Here is a 21,417-nt window from a genome sequence, read left to right as displayed (position 1 = left end):
AGAAGGAACCGGCAAAGGAGAGTGAGAAGGAGCAGTCAGTGAGAAAGGAGGAATAGGAGTGATGTCTTGGAGGCTGAGTGAAGACTAGTTTAAGGAGAGTAATCATGTCAAATGCTGTTAGGTGTTATTATTATTATAACTCCCCACACTGTATACTACCTGTTTGGGGGAAATCTTCTACTCCTGTTATACTATTACATAGAGAAATTATTTCTAACATCACTTTTATTATGAAATGAAGTTCTGCTGCAGGGCACAGCGCACTGGACCGTTAGATACAACACCTGAAGGAAGGCCTAGAGAAGCATCAGATGCACATCAGCGTAAACAGTTTTGCCACTGGCCCTGCAAATGCCCTCATCAGAAGCCCCTTTGCCCTCCTGGAGTGAGCCTGGTGAGAGACGGCTGTGGATGCTGTAAAATCTGTGCCAAGCAACCAGGGGAAATGTGCAATGAAGCTGACCTCTGTGACCCACACAAAGGGCTATACTGTGACTACTCAGGAGACAGGCCTAGGTATGAGACCGGAGTGTGTGCATGTAAGTGTCTTCTTCTGGACCCTCTGGAAAAGATTGAGTCTAGACAGACTTTTTTTTTTTTTTTTTTTTTTCTACTGCAATTAGCTTTGAGTGATGAGCTCAATTTGGCTAAATATGAGATGGATTTAGTTTTCGTGCACTAGTGGGACTGTCTCCATTGTAGTGGATCCTATATTAGCAGATGCTTACACACATTTAGAAACCCATTATTTTCACTGCGTTGAGGTGATCTTGCAGTTCTTCTCAGGTAATTTACTGATTGAAGGTAAGAGGAATTATCCAAATAGAGTCTGACTTCTTAAAGTGCTACAAAATGACAGCTTTAGTTAATACAGTCAAAAAACAATCTGAATTCAGCCTTTTCCGTAACAAAAAATAGTCAGCTTAAAAATATTAGAATGTATACCAAGTATTCAGACATATGACTTTAACCTCAGCTTTCCCAACTAATGATTGAGTTGCTGTGCTTTACTTCAGCAGATTTGTTTTAAAAAAAAAAAAAAAAAAAAAGGTGAGGTCATCCCAAACCACAACCTGACCCTCAGCTTTATGTGACTAAGCTTTGGAGACTGATTCAGACCATCTAAACATTGACGCTAATTCAGGATGCCAAATTATTTAGGATTAAAAAAAAATTTCTAAGGGAAGAGAAATACTTATGTCACCCAGACAGTTTAGTCTGTCTGTAAAAAAGTCTAAGAAGGAAGGCAGATTACTATTAGAGGTACAGTTATGAGCCATGGAATGAGAATCTATCTTTGGAGTCAGACTGTATGTGTCAAGCTCAAGTTTGATAGCCTGATGACCCTGCCAGCCCTGTATTGTATGGTTAAAAATGTGGGATCTGGGTTCAAGTCCTGATTGCTCTGCCAAGTGAACATACTTGATCAAGATATTTATTCTCTCTGTGCCTCAGTTACATAATATACACTTCCTAACTTACAGAGTTGCTAGGAGGATCAAATAAAATAATGACATAAAACACCTAGCACAATATCTGGTATTCAGTAGGTTCTCAAAAATGTTATTTATTGGAATCCTATAAGGAAAACATGACCTATCAAACAATGGCATTCAGGACACTCATTTCTCCCAAGCTGGGCAGGTTATTTCATTAACCCAACAAACACTTAGTGACCATCCACTACAGAGCCAAGCACTGTGGCCAGCAACTGAGGATATGACAGGGAAAAAGTGATACAAGCCTTGGCCTCAGAGAATCAAATATTAAGGTGTCAGATATTTCCACAGTAATTTCACACAAAATGTGATGAGACTTTTTACAGAGCATAGCCATGAGGATAGTAATAGGGATAATCTATAACTGGGACACCAAACTATATAGGGTCAAATCTAGACAACAGCCTGTTTCTGTAAATAATGCTTTATTGGAACATGGCATGTACATTAACATAGATTCTATGGCTGCTTTACGATGCAGAGTCAGTAGTTTTGACAGACACTCTCTGGCTTGCAAAGGCTAATATGTTTTCTGTTTGGCTCTTTATAGAAAATTTGGTGATCCCTGATCAAGAGCAATGTTTTAAAAACTTTTTGATCTGAGGATCCCCTTTATAGTCTTAGAAATTACCTCTTTATACTCTTAGAAATTAATGAGGATCTAAAGAGATTTTATGTGGGGTTTATCCGTTGATATTTGATGGATTAGAAACTTAGAAATATTTATTAATTTACAAAGAATAAACCCATTGCAGATTAATAAGAATAATATGTTTTTATAAAATATGTATAACTTATTTGCCAAAGAAAAGTTTAGTAAAAGAGTGTCATTGTTTTACATTTTGTTGCAAACCTCTCTAGTGTCTAGCTCAATAGAAGTTAGCTAGATTCACATATTTATTGCTTTTTTCAACCTGTTACTATGTGCTTTTTTTTGTTGAAATATGTGAAGAAAATCTAGCATCACACAGCTATATAATTTGAAAAGGGAGGAATATTTTAAAAGGTTTTTCTGATAATTGTGAATATACTCTTATGTTTATTGATATTATATTAAAACTTGACAAGTGATAGTGTCTTAAAAATTAGCTGCATCAGAGAATTTGAAACCACATCAATGAACTTTCAGCTCCGTGACATTAAAATGCATTGGTCTATCCAAGACCCATTTGGAATAGATCTTTTATTCATGCATAATATTACCATTCTATGCATTGTTTATTTGGAAAATATGTTTACTGTGATGTAGAGATGTCCAAAATATTGATACACTTAATTATGTAATGCTAAAAAAAAATCACATTAATATCATCCTCATCAGAAGAATCTACATATTGGATAAATACAAAGATTTCAGTGATGGATACGAGTTTTCCAAAATTCTGATTTTTCCTTGAAATCTTGAATTTTCTCACTGGCAAAAAATGCTGTCACAGTCGTTTTCCTTGAAGTGACAGGCTTATTTTGCTCATTAAAAAAAAAAAAAAAAGTTTCCAAAATACCCAAGTCTGAATAACCAGTTTATTGTCAGTCATTTCTTCAAGTAAATTCCTACTAAAAAAAGTGGTTAGTTCAGCTCACAACTTTACCAATGACATAGTTCCTTAAGTTTCCCTGAGACAGCTATTTGCTTAAGTTTCAAGACAGCTATTGCACTAGAATATTCTATATATATTTCCCATTTTGTCACATAGAATACTAAAAAGACCAGTACTTGATAATTAAGAGTTAATAAAATTAATACTTTTTACTATGCCATCAAGGACATTCTTAAGTAAAACTCCCCCGACCTCTTTTAAAGTATAAGTGCCTGCAAGGAAAAATACAAGATTACCTCTACAGTGTGATTCATGCCAAGGCACCAGCAGTTTAGCCATGATTGCTTTTGTACCGCCAGTGCAAATACCAACACAGTGAAAAAGGCCAGCCACACCTTAGTATTTGGAAAAGAGTTTTGACCTTGCAGATCCCCTGAAAGTGTCTCAGGTACTGCCAAGGGGTTAGAGGACCATACTTGGGGAACAGCTGATCTAGAAGGCCAAGAATACCCCTCAGAGGAAGTGAAACTCTCCTACAACCTCTTAACAAAAACCATCAGTACTTTGCAGTTCCATAGTTAACTAAGTTATAGTTTTTTCAGATAGTCACTTATCCTGTCTTTCTGAGAATATATCCTAGCCTATTTTGGATGTCTGAGAAAACCTGTCTCACTAAGCATCAACCTAGCTCAGATTTATTATCAACTGCTATGCTTACCGTGATTTTGCAGGGTCTTTACTTGGTCTTAATTCTGGAAGTGACCATGTGGGGTTTATAGCCTACAATATAATGAAAAAGCCTTATTTTAAAAACCTTTCTACAGATGTCCTGTGAAGGAAATTCCAAACGAGACCTAAGAGGTTGAAAGCTATGCTTCATTAAGGAGATAAGCCATTTCTTCTCAGGTTTATAATTGGAGGTCCAGACTGTCACAGGTTATGGCTTCTTTGGTGATTTTGCTCTTTTCACTTTTCAGACCTTGTAGCTGTTGGATGCGAGCTCAATGGGGTACACTATCATAATGGCCAAGTGTTTCAGCCCAACCCCTTGTTTAGCTGCCTCTGTGTGAGTGGGGCCATTGGATGCACGCCTCTGTTCATACCAAAGCTGGCTGACAGTCACTGCTCTGGAGCCAAAGGTGGAAAGAAGTCTGATCAGTCAAACTGTGGCCTGGAACCATTACTACAGCAGCTTTCAACAAGCTACAAAACAATGCCAGGTGCTCAAAAGTAGAGCTATTTTTCATGTATGAGCATGGTGGTATTCTTTTATGTTCCTTTTATGTACCACAGGTACCCAGTTAAGTACTTATTGATTGGTGGTCAGAGTGAGATACAGTTTGAGTACATCATCTTACTCAATCTTTGCCTCAGACAGGGATAAATGTCTGAAAAGGAAATTTTATAATGTTTTAGAATTTTCTGGTAAAACATTTAAAAACATTTTTAAAAGATCTACTAGATCAGGGAGCTCCTCTAAAATCTTACACCTCTGCTTATTCCCAACCTCTTCTCAAGGAAATTGACCAGATATTGTTTACATGCACCCTGCAACAACTTATTTGTATTGTTCTATTATGGGCAAGAAATTTGACCATCCACTTCCCCAAATTTTAAATGGCAACCCCACATATTTGGAACTTGTAAATATATTATTTCTAAAAATAGAAAACTAGTAGGAAGTCTTTTCATTCACTTTGAAATTGAAGCTCAATTACTAATCTTTCTCTCTCTACACACACACACACACACACACACACACACACACACACACATTTTTAAGTAGGTTACCCATGTATGTATGTACTCACAAAAATGAAGTGTGACTCTTCATTACTCATCTTGAGCACCTGGCCATTTGCAAACAGTTAGCTTACGTTATTCATAAACCTTGTATTCTGGTCTCCTCTAAGTTAGCATTTTATTTAAGCATCAGCATATTTTGGGAACAGGAGTTTCAAAACCACCAGCAAATAAAGTATAGAAGAGGAAGGACCCAAAAGGGGCAACACTGAAGTCTGGTTCTTGTTCACATCTGTATTCTCAACCAGAAATCAAGAATGCCTTTTTCTTAAAGTTTAGAGCTTTGTGAGAGTTGCCATGGAAATACAGAATACTTGTATATGTTAACAAGTCATAAGTTCACTTTTATTATGTGGATATTTTAAAAAGGCAACTATAAGCAGAGAAATGGATTTTAGGCATTTAAAAACTAACTCTATGAAGGGAACATCCTCAGCAACTCCAGTTTTGTCAATTAATTCGAAAAAAAAATTACCAGGTTGTGGTGAATTTGCATTTGCTATACATGTTCAGTTGACAGCATGACACTACTAATGCTCTAAAATCTCTGAAATTATAAGCCATATCTTTATTTTTTTTTTATTTTTCAAAATGTACAGAACAGTTCGTTTTCTGCATTGGATCTTACTGATTCAATATAAGGCTCTTAGAACCCATGCATAAACTTCCCTGGAAAGATTACCTTAGAGCAGTTTTCCACAAGTAAAGCCCTTTGGATCAAGTTCAAGTTGGTCTCATCTGAGAATTTAGAGCAGTTCAGTGGATTTACTTTGACCTTGGTTGGGAGAAGCATCCGATAGTCAGTCTTAGTAGTTAGTGCTTTGTCACGTAAAACAAGAAAATCTCCTGAAATGTTCTCTGGTATTTGAGATTTAGACCTGGATGTGTTTCAAAGGAAGAAGACGTTCAGTCTAAGGTCTCTTCTTTGCTTAACTGTGAAATTATGTTTACGGCCCACACAGGAATTTGGCTTTTAAAATTAACCACAATGATAAAAACACAAACTTTAAGAAAAATTTGTGATGGTAATTTATATAGTCTCTGGTTGGAATCTAGCTTTTGCTAGGTCAGTATGAAGCATGCAATGACATAATGCCCTCATGCTTTTTTCATTGCTCACCAAACACTAAGCTTTGTTTCAAAAATCTCTTCTAGTTTTCTTGCTTTTTAATGAATGTTAAACTCCTGAACTACAGCTCTTGGTTTAACAAGTGGGATTACTGTACCACGGTAATCTAACCTGCCTTTATTTATTGCAGATACGTGCCAGGCTTCTAATCTGCTTCCTGCATTGAGGTCTTTAAACTGTTGTCTACCTTCCAGGTATCTTCACGTTTCTACTTCCTCTCCCTCAGTTCTATGTGCAATTGTGACAGATTCTACTGTAATAACACTAAAAGCAGTATCATACCATCAATTCAAAGATAGCACATATTTAAAAGAGACTATTTCCTATGAAGAAGGCATTTTTTTTCTGAGTCTTTTTCAAGTTGTAAATTGATTTTTTGAAGTAATATAGCCAGAATTTTGCTATGCAGAATCAAATCACAACCACACTCCAAAGCATCCATTTCAAGATGCACATTTACTTTAAGGAAATGCCTTGAGACGACAAGTCAATATGTAGTCTGCTTAAAATGAGCCAAGGGCCTGATTCATTTATAACAAAAAGCTCCCAATGACCTTACACAGAAATGGGAGAATTATTATACCCTCTTATATTCTCATTATTACCCTCTTCTATTTCTCCTTAGCAGTAGACATTGGAGGGGCTCTATCTACTCACTCACTGACTCATCTATTGATCCATTCATTCAGTTTTTTCATAAGTAATCTGAAATCATAGCCAATTGGAGAGTGCCTCGGGCCTGATTAACACAAGGAGTATTGAAATTAAGTTGGATGAATGAAATTATCCTTTTGCAATGACTTTGTATATAAATGATTAGATAGTTTAGTTCAGTGTAATATTACTTAGTTTTCTAAAAGACTAGATTAAAACAAATGGAAGAAATCCTTTCATTGATAGTCTAATTCTCAAACATAATTTTTGTATTTTAGATTTTAACATATCATGAAAGTTAACATTAAGATCACACTGTTCTGATCAATATCTCAAATTCCTTAATTTTCATTTCAATGTCTGTTAAATAATGAGGCAAGAACCAGGGAAAAGACAACTTATCAACAAGAACATAAGCTTACATTTAGTATTCAGAAGACAGGCTAAGCAGAAAGATGCAAATGAGTAAATCTCACTTTTTCTAAGATAAAGTATTTTTATTCCTTCTTAGAGATTAGACTGTAATACTTGATTGAAAGGTAATTTTGGGATTGGGAAAGAGGGAGACAGAATGATAAATTAGACCATCAGCTTCTTTATTCTGAATTACATTATATAAAAAAATTCAGATTTCTTAAATATTAGGTTAAACATGATTAAAAATTATCTATCTATAATTTATATGTATACATACATACTTTTCTCCCTTTGTTTTAGATTATAGAAATCTCCCACTTATTTGGAAAAAAAAATGTCTTGTGCAAGCAACAAAGTGGACTGCCTGCTCCAGAACATGTGGGATGGGAATATCTAATAGGGTAACCAATGAAAACAGCAACTGTGAAATGAGAAAAGAGAAAAGATTGTGTTACATTCAGCCTTGTGACAGCAATATATTAAAGACAATAAAGGTAAAGTTTAAATAGATTTTGTTTTTTTTTTTTTGAGACAGAGTCTGGCTCTGTCACCCAGGCTAGAGTGCAGTGGTGCAATCTCAGCTCACTGCAACCTTCACCTCCGGGTTCAAGTGATTATCCTGCCTCAGCCACCGAGTAGCTGGGATTACTGCTAGGCACCTGCCATCACACCTGGCTAATTTTTATATTTTTAGTAGAGATGTGGTTTCACCATGTTGGCCAGGCTAGTCTCGAACTCCTGGCCTCAGGTAATCCACCCTTTGGCCTCCCAAAGTGCTGGAATTACAGCTGAGAGCCACCATGCCTGGCCAAGTTTAAATGATTTAACTTAATTATAATTCAATATAAAGAGATTCCTGAAAAGCAAGTATGTGTGGGTTTTAGAGGGAGGGATGGTGTTTAGTTCTTACAAAAATAAAATAATCTAATTATAATGCTTAAAGTCAAACTATTTCAGAGGAAAAGATATTAATCTAACTGCAACTTGTGGGGAAAATATTACTAAATATAGCAGATTCTAACTTTTCTCTCTATTATGAATAAAAGACTTTGGTTGCTACCCTATAATTATGAAAACAGAGATTATGAACATTGGAGTAGAGAAGTTCTCATCTTAGTTATATATCACTAACTTGGAAGGAGACCACAGTGTTTCCAAAATGCTCTATGTTTACATAGCAAACTTGCTAAAGCATTATGAGAAAATATTTACCCTAAGATTGTCTGGTAAATACTTCTTGAACTAGGCAGGATGTCTGTCTCAAAAAGAGTAATTTTTAGAAATGCTACAAAATCCTTCCTACCCTCAAGTTATTCTCTATCACATTAGCAAGTTGATGCCTCAGTTTTAAAGAGATTAGGATTAAATTACTCATCTATCCATCCACCCAAAACTGGGCTATGTTATGAAAGTTGCTAAGTCTTAGGCAGGTATTTAATAAGACATGGCCCTTGATATTAAACAAAACAGGAATGTCTATTGTGAAACTGAGTAAAGAATAGAGGGCAAAAAACATTGAGGTGTGGGTGTTATAAATACGATGGAGTAAGAAGAGAGGGGACAGACATCTGGTGAGAAGGGCATCTTAAGGGCAGAGAAAAGAGAGTGCTGGAAATCACTACAGAACAACTCTTATTAATGCCTCCAAATAATTTTATTTGTGCTATAAAATATTCTACATTTTTCTAAACTATTATAATAAAATTTAAAGAATGACTTCTTAATTTTATGTATCTTTTCAGATCCCCAAAGGAAAAACATGCCAACCTACTTTCCAACTCTCCAAAGCTGAAAAATTTGTCTTTTCTGGATGCTCAAGTGCTCAGAGTTACAAACCCACTTTTTGTGGAGTATGCTTGGATAAGAGATGCTGTATCCCTAATAAGTCTAAAATGATTACTATTCAATTTGATTGCCCAAATGAGGGGTCATTTAAATGGAAGATGCTGTGGATTACATCTTGTGTATGTCAGAGAAACTGCAGAGAACCTGGAGATATATTTTCTGAGCTCGAGATTCTGTAAAAGATTCATCCAAGCTCAAGATTCATCCAAGCAAATGGATGAAAAGTAGTCAATCCTGTCATATAATAAAAAAATTAGAGTATAAAATGTTGGCAAATCTTTTTGTTTAAAACAGTAAGAATGCCTAGCTATCCTCAGATCACTAAATTTAAGGCATTAGAAGTTTTTTAAAAAAGTTCTCCTAAAAATATATGCAAAATTTGAAAAACTTAAAAATTGAACTCATTTCTAAAATATAATTACATAATACACAGACATTTGGTATCATCTAAGCATTTTGTATATGAAAAAATTATGCAATTTACAAGAAAATATTAAAAAAAATAATCTGGAATACTTGCTGAAGATGTGTAAAAAAGCATACTAAATTTTAGGCTGGGCGTAGTGGCTCATGCCTGTAATCCTAGCACTTCGGTAGGCTGAGGCAGGCAGATCATTTGAGGTCAGGAGTTTGAAACCAGCGTGGCTAACATGGTGAAGCCCTGTCTCTAATTTAAAAAAGTACAAAAATTAGCTGGTGTGGTGGTGCATGCCTGTAATCCCAGCTACCTGGGAGGCTGAGGCAGAAGAATCACTTGAACCCAGGCAGTGGAGGTTGCAGTGAGCTGAGATCACACCACTGCACTGGCATGGCAGAGTGAGACTCCTTTGGGGGAAAAATAAACAAGCATACTCAATTTAAAAAATTTAATCTTTATTTGACAATGTAGCCTAGGTGTCTATTAGTTGATAAATCATTATAGAGGCACGTAAGATTCTAGATTAATTCCTGAACAGAAATAAGATTAAGCTATAAATATATTTATACTTTTCATTGCCTGATGTTGAGTATCAGTTTCTTTTGGAAAGGAGAAAATGCAACTTTTCCGGCCATTGTTAACAACTGCAAACTAAATTTTTCTATATCAAATATTGCAAAAATTAAATATCCAATACAAAGACCAAGAACAGTATCATTACTTTGCAAAGAAAAGAAACATAAGGAATAAAACTTAAAATTAGCCTGTGGATCTCAAGTATAAATTGTTATTAAAAATATATTAATGATAAGGCTAGAACTGAAGATTACAGTAACTGGAACAATTATAGCCATTTATTGGAAACTTTGGAAGAAGTTATCAAGCTTAGTAATGTTCTGTTCATTTATATAAATGACATGCAAAACAATAACAAGTAGCACTGTTTAAAAATATGAACATTTATTATAAAATAAATGGTTTGATAAGAAAGCAATTATTTTAAAAGTTTAGGACGGTTGCGGTGGCTCACACCTGTAATCCCGGCACTTTAGGAGGCCAAGGTGAGCAGATCACGGGGTCAGGAGTTCAAAATGAACCTGACCAATGTGGTAAAACCATTTCTACTTAAAAAAAAAAAAATACAAAAATTAGCTGGGCATTGTGGGGCATGCCCGTAGTCTCAGCTACTCAGGAGGCAGAGGCAGGAGAATCACTTAAACCCAGGAGGTGGAGGTTGCAGTGAGCCGAGATTGGACTACTGAACTCCAGCCTGGGAGACAAAGTGAGACTNAAAAAAAAAAAAAAAAAAAAAGTTTAATGCAAATAAATTTTAATGTACAAATTAGGATCTTTTTGAGCAAACCAGTTGTTATCTAAAGAAGAAACAAAACCTCCTTAACAGTTGTAATAAAACCTATGCCTGAAAAGTTAGTGGATATTACACGGAAATATTTATATTGTATTCTTCTACTCCCAATAACTACTTATATGGAATCAAGAGAACTTAAATAGAATATTAAGATATAAATCATAAATACTTACAAAAAATATATCTGTACAAGACTTTTATTGAAGACATAATTATCAGTGCATAAATGCCTAAATATGAGGCTATAAATATAGCAAAATATTCAAGAACTCTGTTCTTTCAATTTTAGAAAAAGGGACTTTGCTGAAGAGAAATGTTTGAAGTTAATGTACTAGGATTTCACTAATTGCACATATTGGTATTACCAACAAACTGTGATTAAAAAGAACTCACTCTTTTAGACAAAAATATCTCATGAAAATATGAAAAAAAAAACAACAGCAACAACAAAAAACCTGGACTTTCCGAATCACAAAAATGCTGAAACAGGTCAGAAAAAACAATGTGAGATTAAGAAAGTATTTTTGGGGTTTTCTTATTTACACAGCTATGCTTAGTCTGGGTAAATCTTGCACAGGCATGTTTTTTGTGGCATCCAGTTGGTTATATTCCTGTATGAGTGCTGATAAAGATGACACAGCTTCTGTGAAACAGCTTTCTTCCATCCCTTCAACTTGTAGATAGTGATGAAGGTGAGCCTATAAATTAAAAAATTTGGTAACATTTACCATTTCAGGAACTTTAATACCTACAACTATCCTATAAAGTAACTATTCCTTATTAAAATTAGAGTTCATTCAGCTCTACATTTGAAAGAGAACTTGTGTCAAATTGAATAAATCCTATAAACTCATGAAATTTCTCATTTAGAGTAAAAATAGTACAAGTAAGCCTCTCCTCTTCATTTATAATCAGTACAACGAACATAATAGAAAAGATCACCCTGATTTGTAATAGCATAATTCTTAAGAAAATACTTAAATAGCCCAAATTAACACATACAGTTACAAAGGGGTATGATAATTACCTTTTTCTTGTAGAGCCTCATGTATCTCTCCTTCAGTTCCATGAAGGTGGGCTTCACACAAGTGTTATTTGCTAAAGCTAACAATGAATGAGAATGGCCCACAGGAGGTATGGAACACAGGCTGGTCTTCCAGCCTTCTTGATTCCAGGAGACAAATTGTAGAGATGGTTTTAATCTGAGATTAAAACAAACAAACAAACAACACACACAGCTCAAAGGTAAGAACTAAGGCACTAAAAATGTCTGCCTTATTATTGCAGCTTGTATTAGTTAAACTAGAACATTATGGATGGTATCATTCTAATTTCTTAGTTTACAAGCTATTTTTTTACCATTGGGAGTAACACGGTATAGTCTGATAGTGAACTAAGAGACATTTAATAAGGGAACATTAAATTGACTGTGATGGCGATTTAAGAAGCTAGAAACTCAATCCTTAAGATTAGAATTTAGGGATACAAAGAAAAGAAGGTATTATCTTCCTTACTTTGTAATTCAACAGAGTAGTTTTCTTATACATAGAATTAAATAGTAAAACAAAAATCAGAAGCAGCAGCAGCAGTAGTGCCGGTGGCAGCAGTAATAAAAATAATTATTGGCTACAATTTTCTGAACACTTTCATAAAATATCTCATACATCATTTAATACTCCTAAATAAAAACTATGTGCTATTATTATCCTTATTTTATACTTGAAAAAAACAAGGCACAAAGAGACTAAGTAGTTTGTTCAAGGTCACACTTTAGTAAGTGGCATTGCTAGAATTTGAAGAGTAGCTGTTAACTACTATGCCACACTGTCCCAAGCAGCAGACACAAATTATCTTTAAAAATATAAAGCACACCTTTCAATATTTCTGCGAAGATCTGAAATTTGTACATTTCCTCTCACCATGAGCGCACAAGCAAGGTAAAGACTGTGTTTGGGGTCTGCCCGAAGCAGCTGGTGATCTTTACTAAAGGCATCTGAAAACATCTGATCCAATCTGCAACAATGAAAGAGTCATTGTCTATATAAAATATTACTTCTTTCTTCTATGGAGTAACTATAAAATGAAGACAGTCCTCTATAAGTAAATAAATCACACTAGGTATTATATTAACAAAATATTAGATTATATATATTCTAAAAATATTAAATAACTATAATTTTCTTGAAGCAATCTTGATGATAAATATGAGAAGGGAAAAAATATATTTTCTTTTTTCTGGGGGAGAAAAGCTTCTGCAGTATATTGGTGATCTCAGGTAGCTAAAAAATGTTGATTGTAGCATTACTGAACTCTATGTAGTACTGATTTTTGAAACTTGTATCATTATTACTTAGTTCAGTATACCTTATTTATTTCACAGTATCCAAATTATTAAAAGTAATTAAAAGCCTATAACATTAAGACTATTACCTTGTAAAATATATTATATCATAAATTAGTTAACAGGAGGAAATTCTCAAAGGACAATGTGAAGCTCTCCTGTAAAAGATGAAACTCCATAGTAGTGCTCCTAAAAGCAGAGACTTTTAACCTACGTCTTTTAACTGAAGGCTAAAAGACAAAAGAAAATAAAGGTGACTGACAAAGTTTATATCTAACAATACACAGACTCCTATGCTAGCCTGATGGCAATGGACATTTAATGATCACCATGTTGCATACACTGTGTATGATGCTTAACTTGTTAAGGTCATCAGCATCCCATGCTATTAGTTGGCAAAGTGGTCATTTGCTGTTGGCTTAAATAAAAACTTAACGAGTATCACTTGTGACATTCCCGAAGTATAGAATTATCTTGTTAAAACTTTAATTATAAAAAAGAATCTTTAATTTAGTTTGCTTAAAATTTTTCTAAAAATTATTTTTAATCTGTTTTAGAGAGGGTCTTGCTTTGTTACCCAGGCTAGAGAGCAGTGTCACAATCATAGCTCACTGCAGCCTCAAACTCCTGGGTTCAAGTGATCCTCCCACCTCAGGCTCTTCTGTACAGGTGCACACCACCATGTCTGGCTAGTTCAAAAATTTTTCTTTTTGTAGAGATGGGGTCTCAGTATGTTGCCCGAGCTGGTCTTGAACTCCTGGGCTCAAGTGATCTTCCCATCTTGTCCTTTCAGAGTGTTGGGATTACAGGTGTGAGCCACTGCACTCAGCAATTTAGTTTTCACTTTCTTATTTACATACTGTCCCCTTACAGAGCTTGGCAAGACCTTTTCCCTCACTCAACTGTGAATGTCACTGTGAATTTTTCAATCTCATCATCAATGTATATGCTAAGAGTATCTTTCAAAACTACATTTTTTTGTTAAATATACTGATGAAATCTTTATGCTTAACAATGACACACAGTTATAAAGCAAGGTGTTGTGGAAAACACACAGTGTTACATCTGAAATCCTTCTATGGTGCTGGGCTGTGATAGTGGCTTTAAAACAAACTCTCATTTAATCTAACCAATAAGTATATGAGGTAAGTACTATTTCAGTTTTACAGATGTGAAAAACTAAGAAAGTTTAAGTCACTTGCCCAAGGTCCTGTAGCAAGTAAGTGACAATTAGGATTCAAACATTGCTTGTCAGACTTCAAAGCACTTTTCATAAGCCTACAAATTTAATCATTAGATTTAAGTTCAAATAGTTTAATACTGGTATTTTTCAACAATTACTTCTAAATAAAGATATATTCATCTCACAGATAAGATGATACAATGAAATAACTATGGTTATTGCCAACTTTTTCTCTTAAAAATGTTTTTTTAAAGTAATTTGAGGTCTCAAAAAACGGAAACAAAGTTATACCTTACCTTCTAGGAGGAATGCTAACATCTGCCAGTGTATATAGAGGTGTGAGGCTTGCCACGAGATAATGAAGCCGGGGAAAAGGAACTAAATTCATGCTGATTTCACTAAGGTCCATATTAAGGGACCCTTCAAATCTTGCAGAGCTAAAAAGTTAACATTAAAATAATGAGAAAATTTTGAATTTTAAAATTATACACTTCAAATGTAGCTCGATTTATTCAGCAAGTAGTTTCTCAAATTCTTTTGTACACTGTTCTTCGGTGCAAACGTGTTTTTCTTCCATACAGTGAAATTTAGTATCATGAACAATCATGTATAAAGTAAAATATAACACACAACACATCTATAGTAATTTTTTTTTTTTCTTTTTTTTGGAGATAGGGTCTCGCTCTGGTTGCCCAGGCTGGAGTGCAGTGGTGTGATCTTGGCTGCCTGTAACTGCCACCTCCCAGCTCAGCCACCCAAGCAGCTGAGACTACAGGAGGTGTATACCACCATGCTTGGCTAACTTTTGTATTTTCTATAGAGATGGGGTTTCACCATGTGCTCCAGGCTGGTCTTGAGCTCCTGGGCTCAGGACCGGTATTTTATATACTTGAGCCTTGGCCTCCCAATGTGCTGAGATTACAGGCATGAGGCACCATGCCTGGCCCTAAACTAATTCTTGTTTCTGGATTACCTAAAGTGTAACCAATATACTATTATAGTTGCTCATTACACATATAAAAATGTTCTATTTAAAACAAATTTTATATTTGAGTTAAACACATACAGGTCAATAATTATTATAGAAACAATTAAAAACCTCAATGGTCTATAATCTAGAATGTAATAATGTCAAAGCAATCTCTGATACCAAAAGCCACAGAAATCTTTTGGACCTGCTAATGAGGAGGTAAAATTAGTGGGTTTAAATGATTAGGACATTCTACAGCTACAAAATGTTTAATTTTTTCCAAGTGTTTCACAAGTGTGTCGACCACAAAATCTTTTATATGATACCTATTAATATTGCATGGAACATACTTGGTGAAATGCTGCTTTGGAGTTATATAATTAAAATTCTGCTTGATCACTCCAAGAAGAGAAAATACAAGACAAAATAAAAACAGAAGCAGCTCCTATAGTTTAGAATAACTAAAAAATGCTACTACAAAAATTCAAAATATCACCCAAAGCACAATAAATGTTTTTGACTATCCCTGGATAGAATTACCTTGTTAGGTTGAGCAGCAGATTTGCCACAATGTTGTTCATTGCATCAAAGGGCTTCTTATGACACTTTTTTAAAGCCCCAGAACTTGAAGTAACCAGACTCTTTGGCTTCACAGTTGTACCCAACTTTCCAGAATTCACCATGAGGTCGATTTTGCTAATGATGTCAAATAAAGACTTTTGAGGGAAAAACATTGGGAGAGAAGCTATTAAGAAGAGGGGACGTAGATGACAGTCCACTAGGAAAAAGAAAGAAAAGCAATTTAAACTGATGTTTTCTCTGAGATATGAAGGTTGAAAAGTGAAGAGAATGTTTCATATAAACACATATACCTAATACAGGACTAATATATATAAAATTTATCCAAAGTTCCAATGTAATTTCTTACTTGATTGTCAATGGGCAACACACAGTCTGCATGTTCATTAAGTTCCTTCATTGCCAAGATGCTATTATAAGGTGAGGTTATGACATCATCCTCATCAGAAGGATAAATGGAAGTTACAAATCTGTATACTTCTGGGAATTCATCTTCAAGCATCTTTAAAAGAAAGGTGCCAAGTCCAGATCCTGTTCCTGAGGATTAAAATATTTTTTAAAATTAGCATAAATGATTCAGAATATAACTGTGAGAAATTTGAAACTTTATTTTTTTTTGAGACAGGGTCTTGCTCTGTCACCCAGGCTGGAGTACAGCAGCATAATCACAGTTCAGTGCAGCCTTGGCCTCCTGGGCTCAAATGATCCTCCCGCTTTCAGCCTCCCAAGTATCTGGGACCGCAGGGATGTGCCACCATGCCTGGCTAACTTTTTAATTTGTGTAAAGGCAGGGTCTCCCTACGTCGCCCAGGCTGGTCTTGAACTCCTAGGTTCAAGCAATCTTCTGCCTTGGCCTCCCAAAGTTCTGGAATTACAGGCATGAGCCACCACACCTTGCCAGAATTTTGTATTTGTAAATAATTTTCAACTTATTTCTGTTATTATATAGTAACGAACTAATTTTGGATAAGGAAATGAAGGCAACATTCAGGAAATGAAGTCCTGAATGCCACCACTGGCTCTGACGGTGAGTTTGGGAGGGCCGTCTATATTTTACTCCTTTTCATATTTAAGTTATAGCTATATAATGCCACAAGAACCGAATGCACATGCACAAGTAAAAAATTCAACTATGACAGTATTCAGTCTACACTTGATATTAAGCAATTTAAGAAAACTAACTGGACAGCTTTATTGTAGTATCTACACAATCTTAACAAGGAAAACTATTATGTCAGGAAGCAACTTAAATACTGAGTTAAAATTGTTTACAATTAAGCACATTGACCTCAAATTTCAAAAATTTTCAAATATGAAACCCACTTATTTAAAAGCAGAAACTCTAGGAATCTCATCAATTTTCTGACACATAAAGTTATATTTACATAAATTCAGAAAATTTTCAGAACTTAAAACTGGAATCCTCTAATCTGGTTGTTTTTCAAACTGAGTTGTGAACTATTAGGGGGCTATGAAACTAATAAATAGATTAACACCATTGAGACAAGAAAGGTTTGAAGGTAGTTAAAGGGGATTGATATCCTTTGGCAAGCACACATTATGAACATGTCAGAAATGCTTCACTCTAGGAAACAGGACTGTACAAGCAAACTCTGAGGAGAAAGTCAGCGTTCCTCAAAAGCTCATACATCCTGAAAAGTAGCTGAATGTTCTGTAAAAGAAACTAAAGATAAAAAAAAAACTTTCCAACATAGTTCTGTTGACTCTTAAGACGGCTTATATTAACAAAAACAAACAAACAAAAAGAAAATAGTGACATAATTCCACAAAATTTTAAGATAAAAAGGTGTATGTTTATATGCTTAAACCATACACACACTGAATAGTTCCATCTTTAGCAAGAACAGGTCTAAAAACAAGACTTGTGTTTGCAAAATGAATTCCCACTTTAACAGTTACAGGCAAATGAATGAAAAATTTTACCTCCTCCCATGGAATGTATTATAAAGAAACACTGCAAGCAATCACACTGCTCTGCCGACTTTCTGAGTTTCTCTAAAATCTGGTCTTGGTAAAGACTGCCGAAAACTTTGTGACCCACAGCCCTGAAAATAAAAATATAGATTTAAAAAAAAATCTTGCATGTATTGTTTTTCGATTTTATTAGTTCTAATCTAAATGAAAGGATTTTAAACAAATTTGAAAAGTATTTTTATTGAACTAAGTAAAAATCTATTTTTGTTTCCTGTAAATAAATCATACAATATCCTGAAGATACTAGATGGAAAACTTAACAAATATTCAATATCTCTAATCCTCAAATATATGGATAAGTAAGCTCATTAGTAATGAATATTTAACTATGATTTTCTAAATTTACCTTCTCAACCTTTCTCTTAAGGTACAATTCCAAAAAAACAAGATTTCACTTACATAATTTTTCTTCTCTCCATTTAAGGTAATTTCTGAATTGTAGTGGATTTTACATATTAAAAAGCAAAATGTGGCAAACTACAGACACTGAAAATAAAAAATTTTCAACAAACCTATTCTGGTTTTATACACGAGAAAAAAATGGTCATATCATGTTATTAGATAAAATGGCATATAGTAGAAATTGATATTCATGCGGCTTTGCAAGTTTTTTCAGTTGTCCAAATTTGCAAATATCACTATTATGAATTAAAACAAAGTGTTTTCCCATAACATTCAGTCAGGTATAACTCAAAAGCTACATATAAGTTACACAACAATTACGGAAAATGCAGTTAGGGGGTCAGGTGGGCTCACTTACTAAGTGACTGGTTCTCCCCAGATAAGTCTCTGGGAACACAAGTTTCAAATTTATGCTTTAGTAAAATTATACATCATTCCACATTATGTACCTGGGGAATTGGCTGCAAACAGTGAAAATAATGAGTATGAGAGATTTGCAAATAACAGGGAGCTACTTAATTTCTAAAAAACAGCAAAACAGTCTCAGTGTGAATTCCCAAGTGATCACTGTTGAAGCTTTTTTCGAAGTAAGGAGACCATTATATACTCAAGGGTCAAAACAGCCTCAGGCTCAGCTTGAATGCTAGGATACTGGTCTGGCTTGCATCCGTATCAATTCTGTTACAGCTGACCAATTGGACAACTTGAGAGCCAGTCAAATAATATAGATAAGAGTTTATGAAAGTACTTAAAATATTTGTCACAATTAAGTGTTCTTCAAGAATCAATTTATAAAAAGAAATTCAGCAAATTAATTTTTCATAATTTTTCTTTTAAAAAGTTAGAAGAAACTAGGAGTAAATACAGGTGGCTTCCAAGCATTAAAACACCACCATTTCTTAAGGTTGTGGGCTTAAAGGCCTGCGGCAAATCGCATCTTATTTCATATCAGCAGAATCTCAGAATGAAGGAAAGGTTGCTCTTTTTTTTTTTTTCAGAAGACATTTAATTTTTACACTGTGTATTCTCACCAATTATTTCCTGAGCCAGAAATATCAGTGATGAGCTGATTCGTATCAAATACATCTCTCAGTGGTCCCTGCAGAATTTCATTCACTACCCCTTCTTCCATATCAATCAAGATGGCCTGAGAAAGAAAAATAAAATCTAATTAGTGTATTTTCCTTTTAGAGTTATTCGCTCTGTAAATGAAAAGAATTTATGCACTGAATATTGCACTGTTCTTTTTATAGTTTAAGCTTAATTAAAAACTTTATGTAGAATCCGTTGTAAAAATTAAAAAAGAATTTCACTCTGTTTGAAAGGTGGAATCCAATTAAAAAATGAATTCTAAATTCTTTTATTCTACTCCAAAATGCCTAGTGGTGGGAAAAAGACCCAAGAATAATCCCCTCAATGAATTTTTAACAAGGTCTCAGAAATTTAGAAGGCAACCTTAACCAGAACAAGTTCTCAAAAAATATAGGATGCATTAATGTATTTGCATACTGGGAACAATCATGCTGTTCTTTATGAACCACAGCCCAAAACTGTCCAATTCGAATGAGTAAATTTACCATTATGTGCAAAGCAAAGACGCTGGACAGATGTCAAAAATGACAACATGGTCCCTTCCCCCAAATAATTCACAATCTAATTCTTAGCTGACACGACCAAAAAACCCATACTCCTAAGAAGAAATGAGAATATAAAACACAAAATTCATTATAGAAAGAAAAAAAGATGAAGGAAATACTGTAAAATGTAAAGCAGGGATGGCTTGGCAGTAGGATTATATGTCCCGTCCTCCTACTTCCCTGTAGTTTCCATATATTCTACAGTGAGGAAGAAGAGTGAAAAAGTAAACTAAATAGAGTTAAATAAAAAAGCAAAACTGAACAAATTCTGCAATAACCTTAGGGTACACTAAAAAATGATTTGTTAACTCTTTGTTTCAATGTCACAGAGGAAATGCTTAGTTCATGGCTTTTAGTTCTGTGACCATATAACATTAAGCAGTGAATTTAATCATTTGTGTTAACCATGTTACTTTAAGATATACAAATAAAATAATACAGCAGTATATCATAAAGACTATAAAACTGTCTTATAAATGTGCTCCTTTATATAGAGCGATCATATTCATCCACAGGGCTGTGTCCTTTTCATACACAGGACTATATAGGATTATGTTTGGCAATGTTAGGTATTTTCAAGGATATTTCTGACAATATGCAATTTTGACCTCAAATGCTGACTTTAATACCTAAACCAACCAAAGAGAGACTTTACTGTATGGGTAAATTGTAGTACTACAAGTTGTAAGATTAAAAAAGAAAAATAAATTAGATTATACTGGTCTCATTCCAAGACAGATTTATTGAGGTATGTGGAAGATTAAATGTACATAAATCACACTCTCAATTACTCTACTATCCGGCAAGCGAAGCAATATGAAAATACAAACTGATATTCAGGTACCTCCTGAAAGGAGTTTTGATACAATCAACACTGTCCTAGTCACTTAACATTAAAATCCTGACATAACTCTTCTAGACCTTCCTTAGTTATATCAGGCCCTTGATTTTCCTTTGGAAATTAAACTAAACTTTGGGAGAGTATTTTGGGTTCTTCACTTAGGTATCCAAGGTCTGGAGACACAACTGTTCCAGGATTTGATGTTTGTACTTCCTTTCAGAGTCACCTGGCTTTCCCCTGAGTATAACATAGGATTTACAAAATTCTGAGTATTTATTAACCTAAGAAACTGAACACAGTGGAAGAACCCAAGCACCAAGTTATTTTGTGAAGCCTGGACTCTTCAGTGACCACAATCACATAATACCAAGGGCTCCTAAGGAGAAAATGGAAGAGTACCTTCTCTGAAAAAAAGTCAAAGGCTACAAAACCACACCGATTTACTTTTTCCTAATAGTGTTTCCTCCACCTCTCAATCTGCTCACTGAAAAGATTCAATTGGGAGTAGTCTAGGAAATGTCAGTCTCTTTTTCTCTAAGATTTATATTGGGATATCAGTTCGCTCTATATCATGAAGTATACTGTGTTAATCAATTAACATAACAGCCTGCAAGCACATAATTTTTGCCCTAAGTTTTGTTTTCCAAGGACATCAGAGATCGCAGATACAAGGTGATGATTCCCAGATGTCACAAAACTACTGCACACTAGTCTTTTAGCTACTACACCAGGTCTGATCTTTAGCACTGCAATTCCTTCCATAACATTTAAACTTCCTTTTTTTTTTTTTTTTTTTT

General features: G+C 34.6%; 2 protein-coding genes across 3 annotated transcripts in view; one reads left to right on the top strand and one right to left on the bottom strand.

Annotated features, from left to right (window-relative positions):
* CCN6 (cellular communication network factor 6) overlaps positions 1-9,244 on the top strand; it is a 17,857-nt gene extending 8,613 nt beyond the window's left edge. The window contains exons 2-5 of the mRNA XM_017509240.2: positions 242-539; positions 4,015-4,257; positions 7,341-7,534; positions 8,783-9,244. Of these exons, the coding sequence (XP_017364729.1) occupies positions 242-539; positions 4,015-4,257; positions 7,341-7,534; positions 8,783-9,064 (1,017 nt within the window). The 3' untranslated portion in view covers positions 9,065-9,244. The remainder of the gene's footprint in view (positions 1-241; positions 540-4,014; positions 4,258-7,340; positions 7,535-8,782) is intronic.
* TUBE1 (tubulin epsilon 1) overlaps positions 7,203-21,417 on the bottom strand; it is an 18,352-nt gene continuing 4,137 nt past the window's right edge. The window contains exons 5-13 of one of the 2 annotated variants that reach the window (XM_017509237.2): positions 19,174-19,289; positions 17,690-17,811; positions 16,095-16,282; positions 15,707-15,882; positions 14,493-14,633; positions 12,545-12,685; positions 11,700-11,874; positions 11,216-11,370; positions 7,203-7,461 (exon numbers count right to left, since the gene is read on the bottom strand). In XM_017509237.2, coding sequence (XP_017364726.1) covers positions 7,434-7,461; positions 11,216-11,370; positions 11,700-11,874; positions 12,545-12,685; positions 14,493-14,633; positions 15,707-15,882; positions 16,095-16,282; positions 17,690-17,811; positions 19,174-19,289 — 1,242 coding nt within the window. In that variant the 3' untranslated portion in view covers positions 7,203-7,433. Of the gene's footprint in view, positions 7,462-10,853; positions 11,371-11,699; positions 11,875-12,544; positions 12,686-14,492; positions 14,634-15,706; positions 15,883-16,094; positions 16,283-17,689; positions 17,812-19,173; positions 19,290-21,417 lie in introns of those variants that run through there. The other variant, XM_017509239.2, reaches the window with a different exon arrangement.

The sequence above is a fragment of the Cebus imitator genome, unplaced genomic scaffold (assembly GCF_001604975.1).
Source record: "Cebus imitator isolate Cc_AM_T3 unplaced genomic scaffold, Cebus_imitator-1.0 Scaffold413, whole genome shotgun sequence".
NCBI classification, from domain to species: domain Eukaryota; kingdom Metazoa; phylum Chordata; class Mammalia; order Primates; family Cebidae; genus Cebus; species Cebus imitator.
This window is presented reverse-complemented; position numbering and strand designations above follow the sequence as displayed.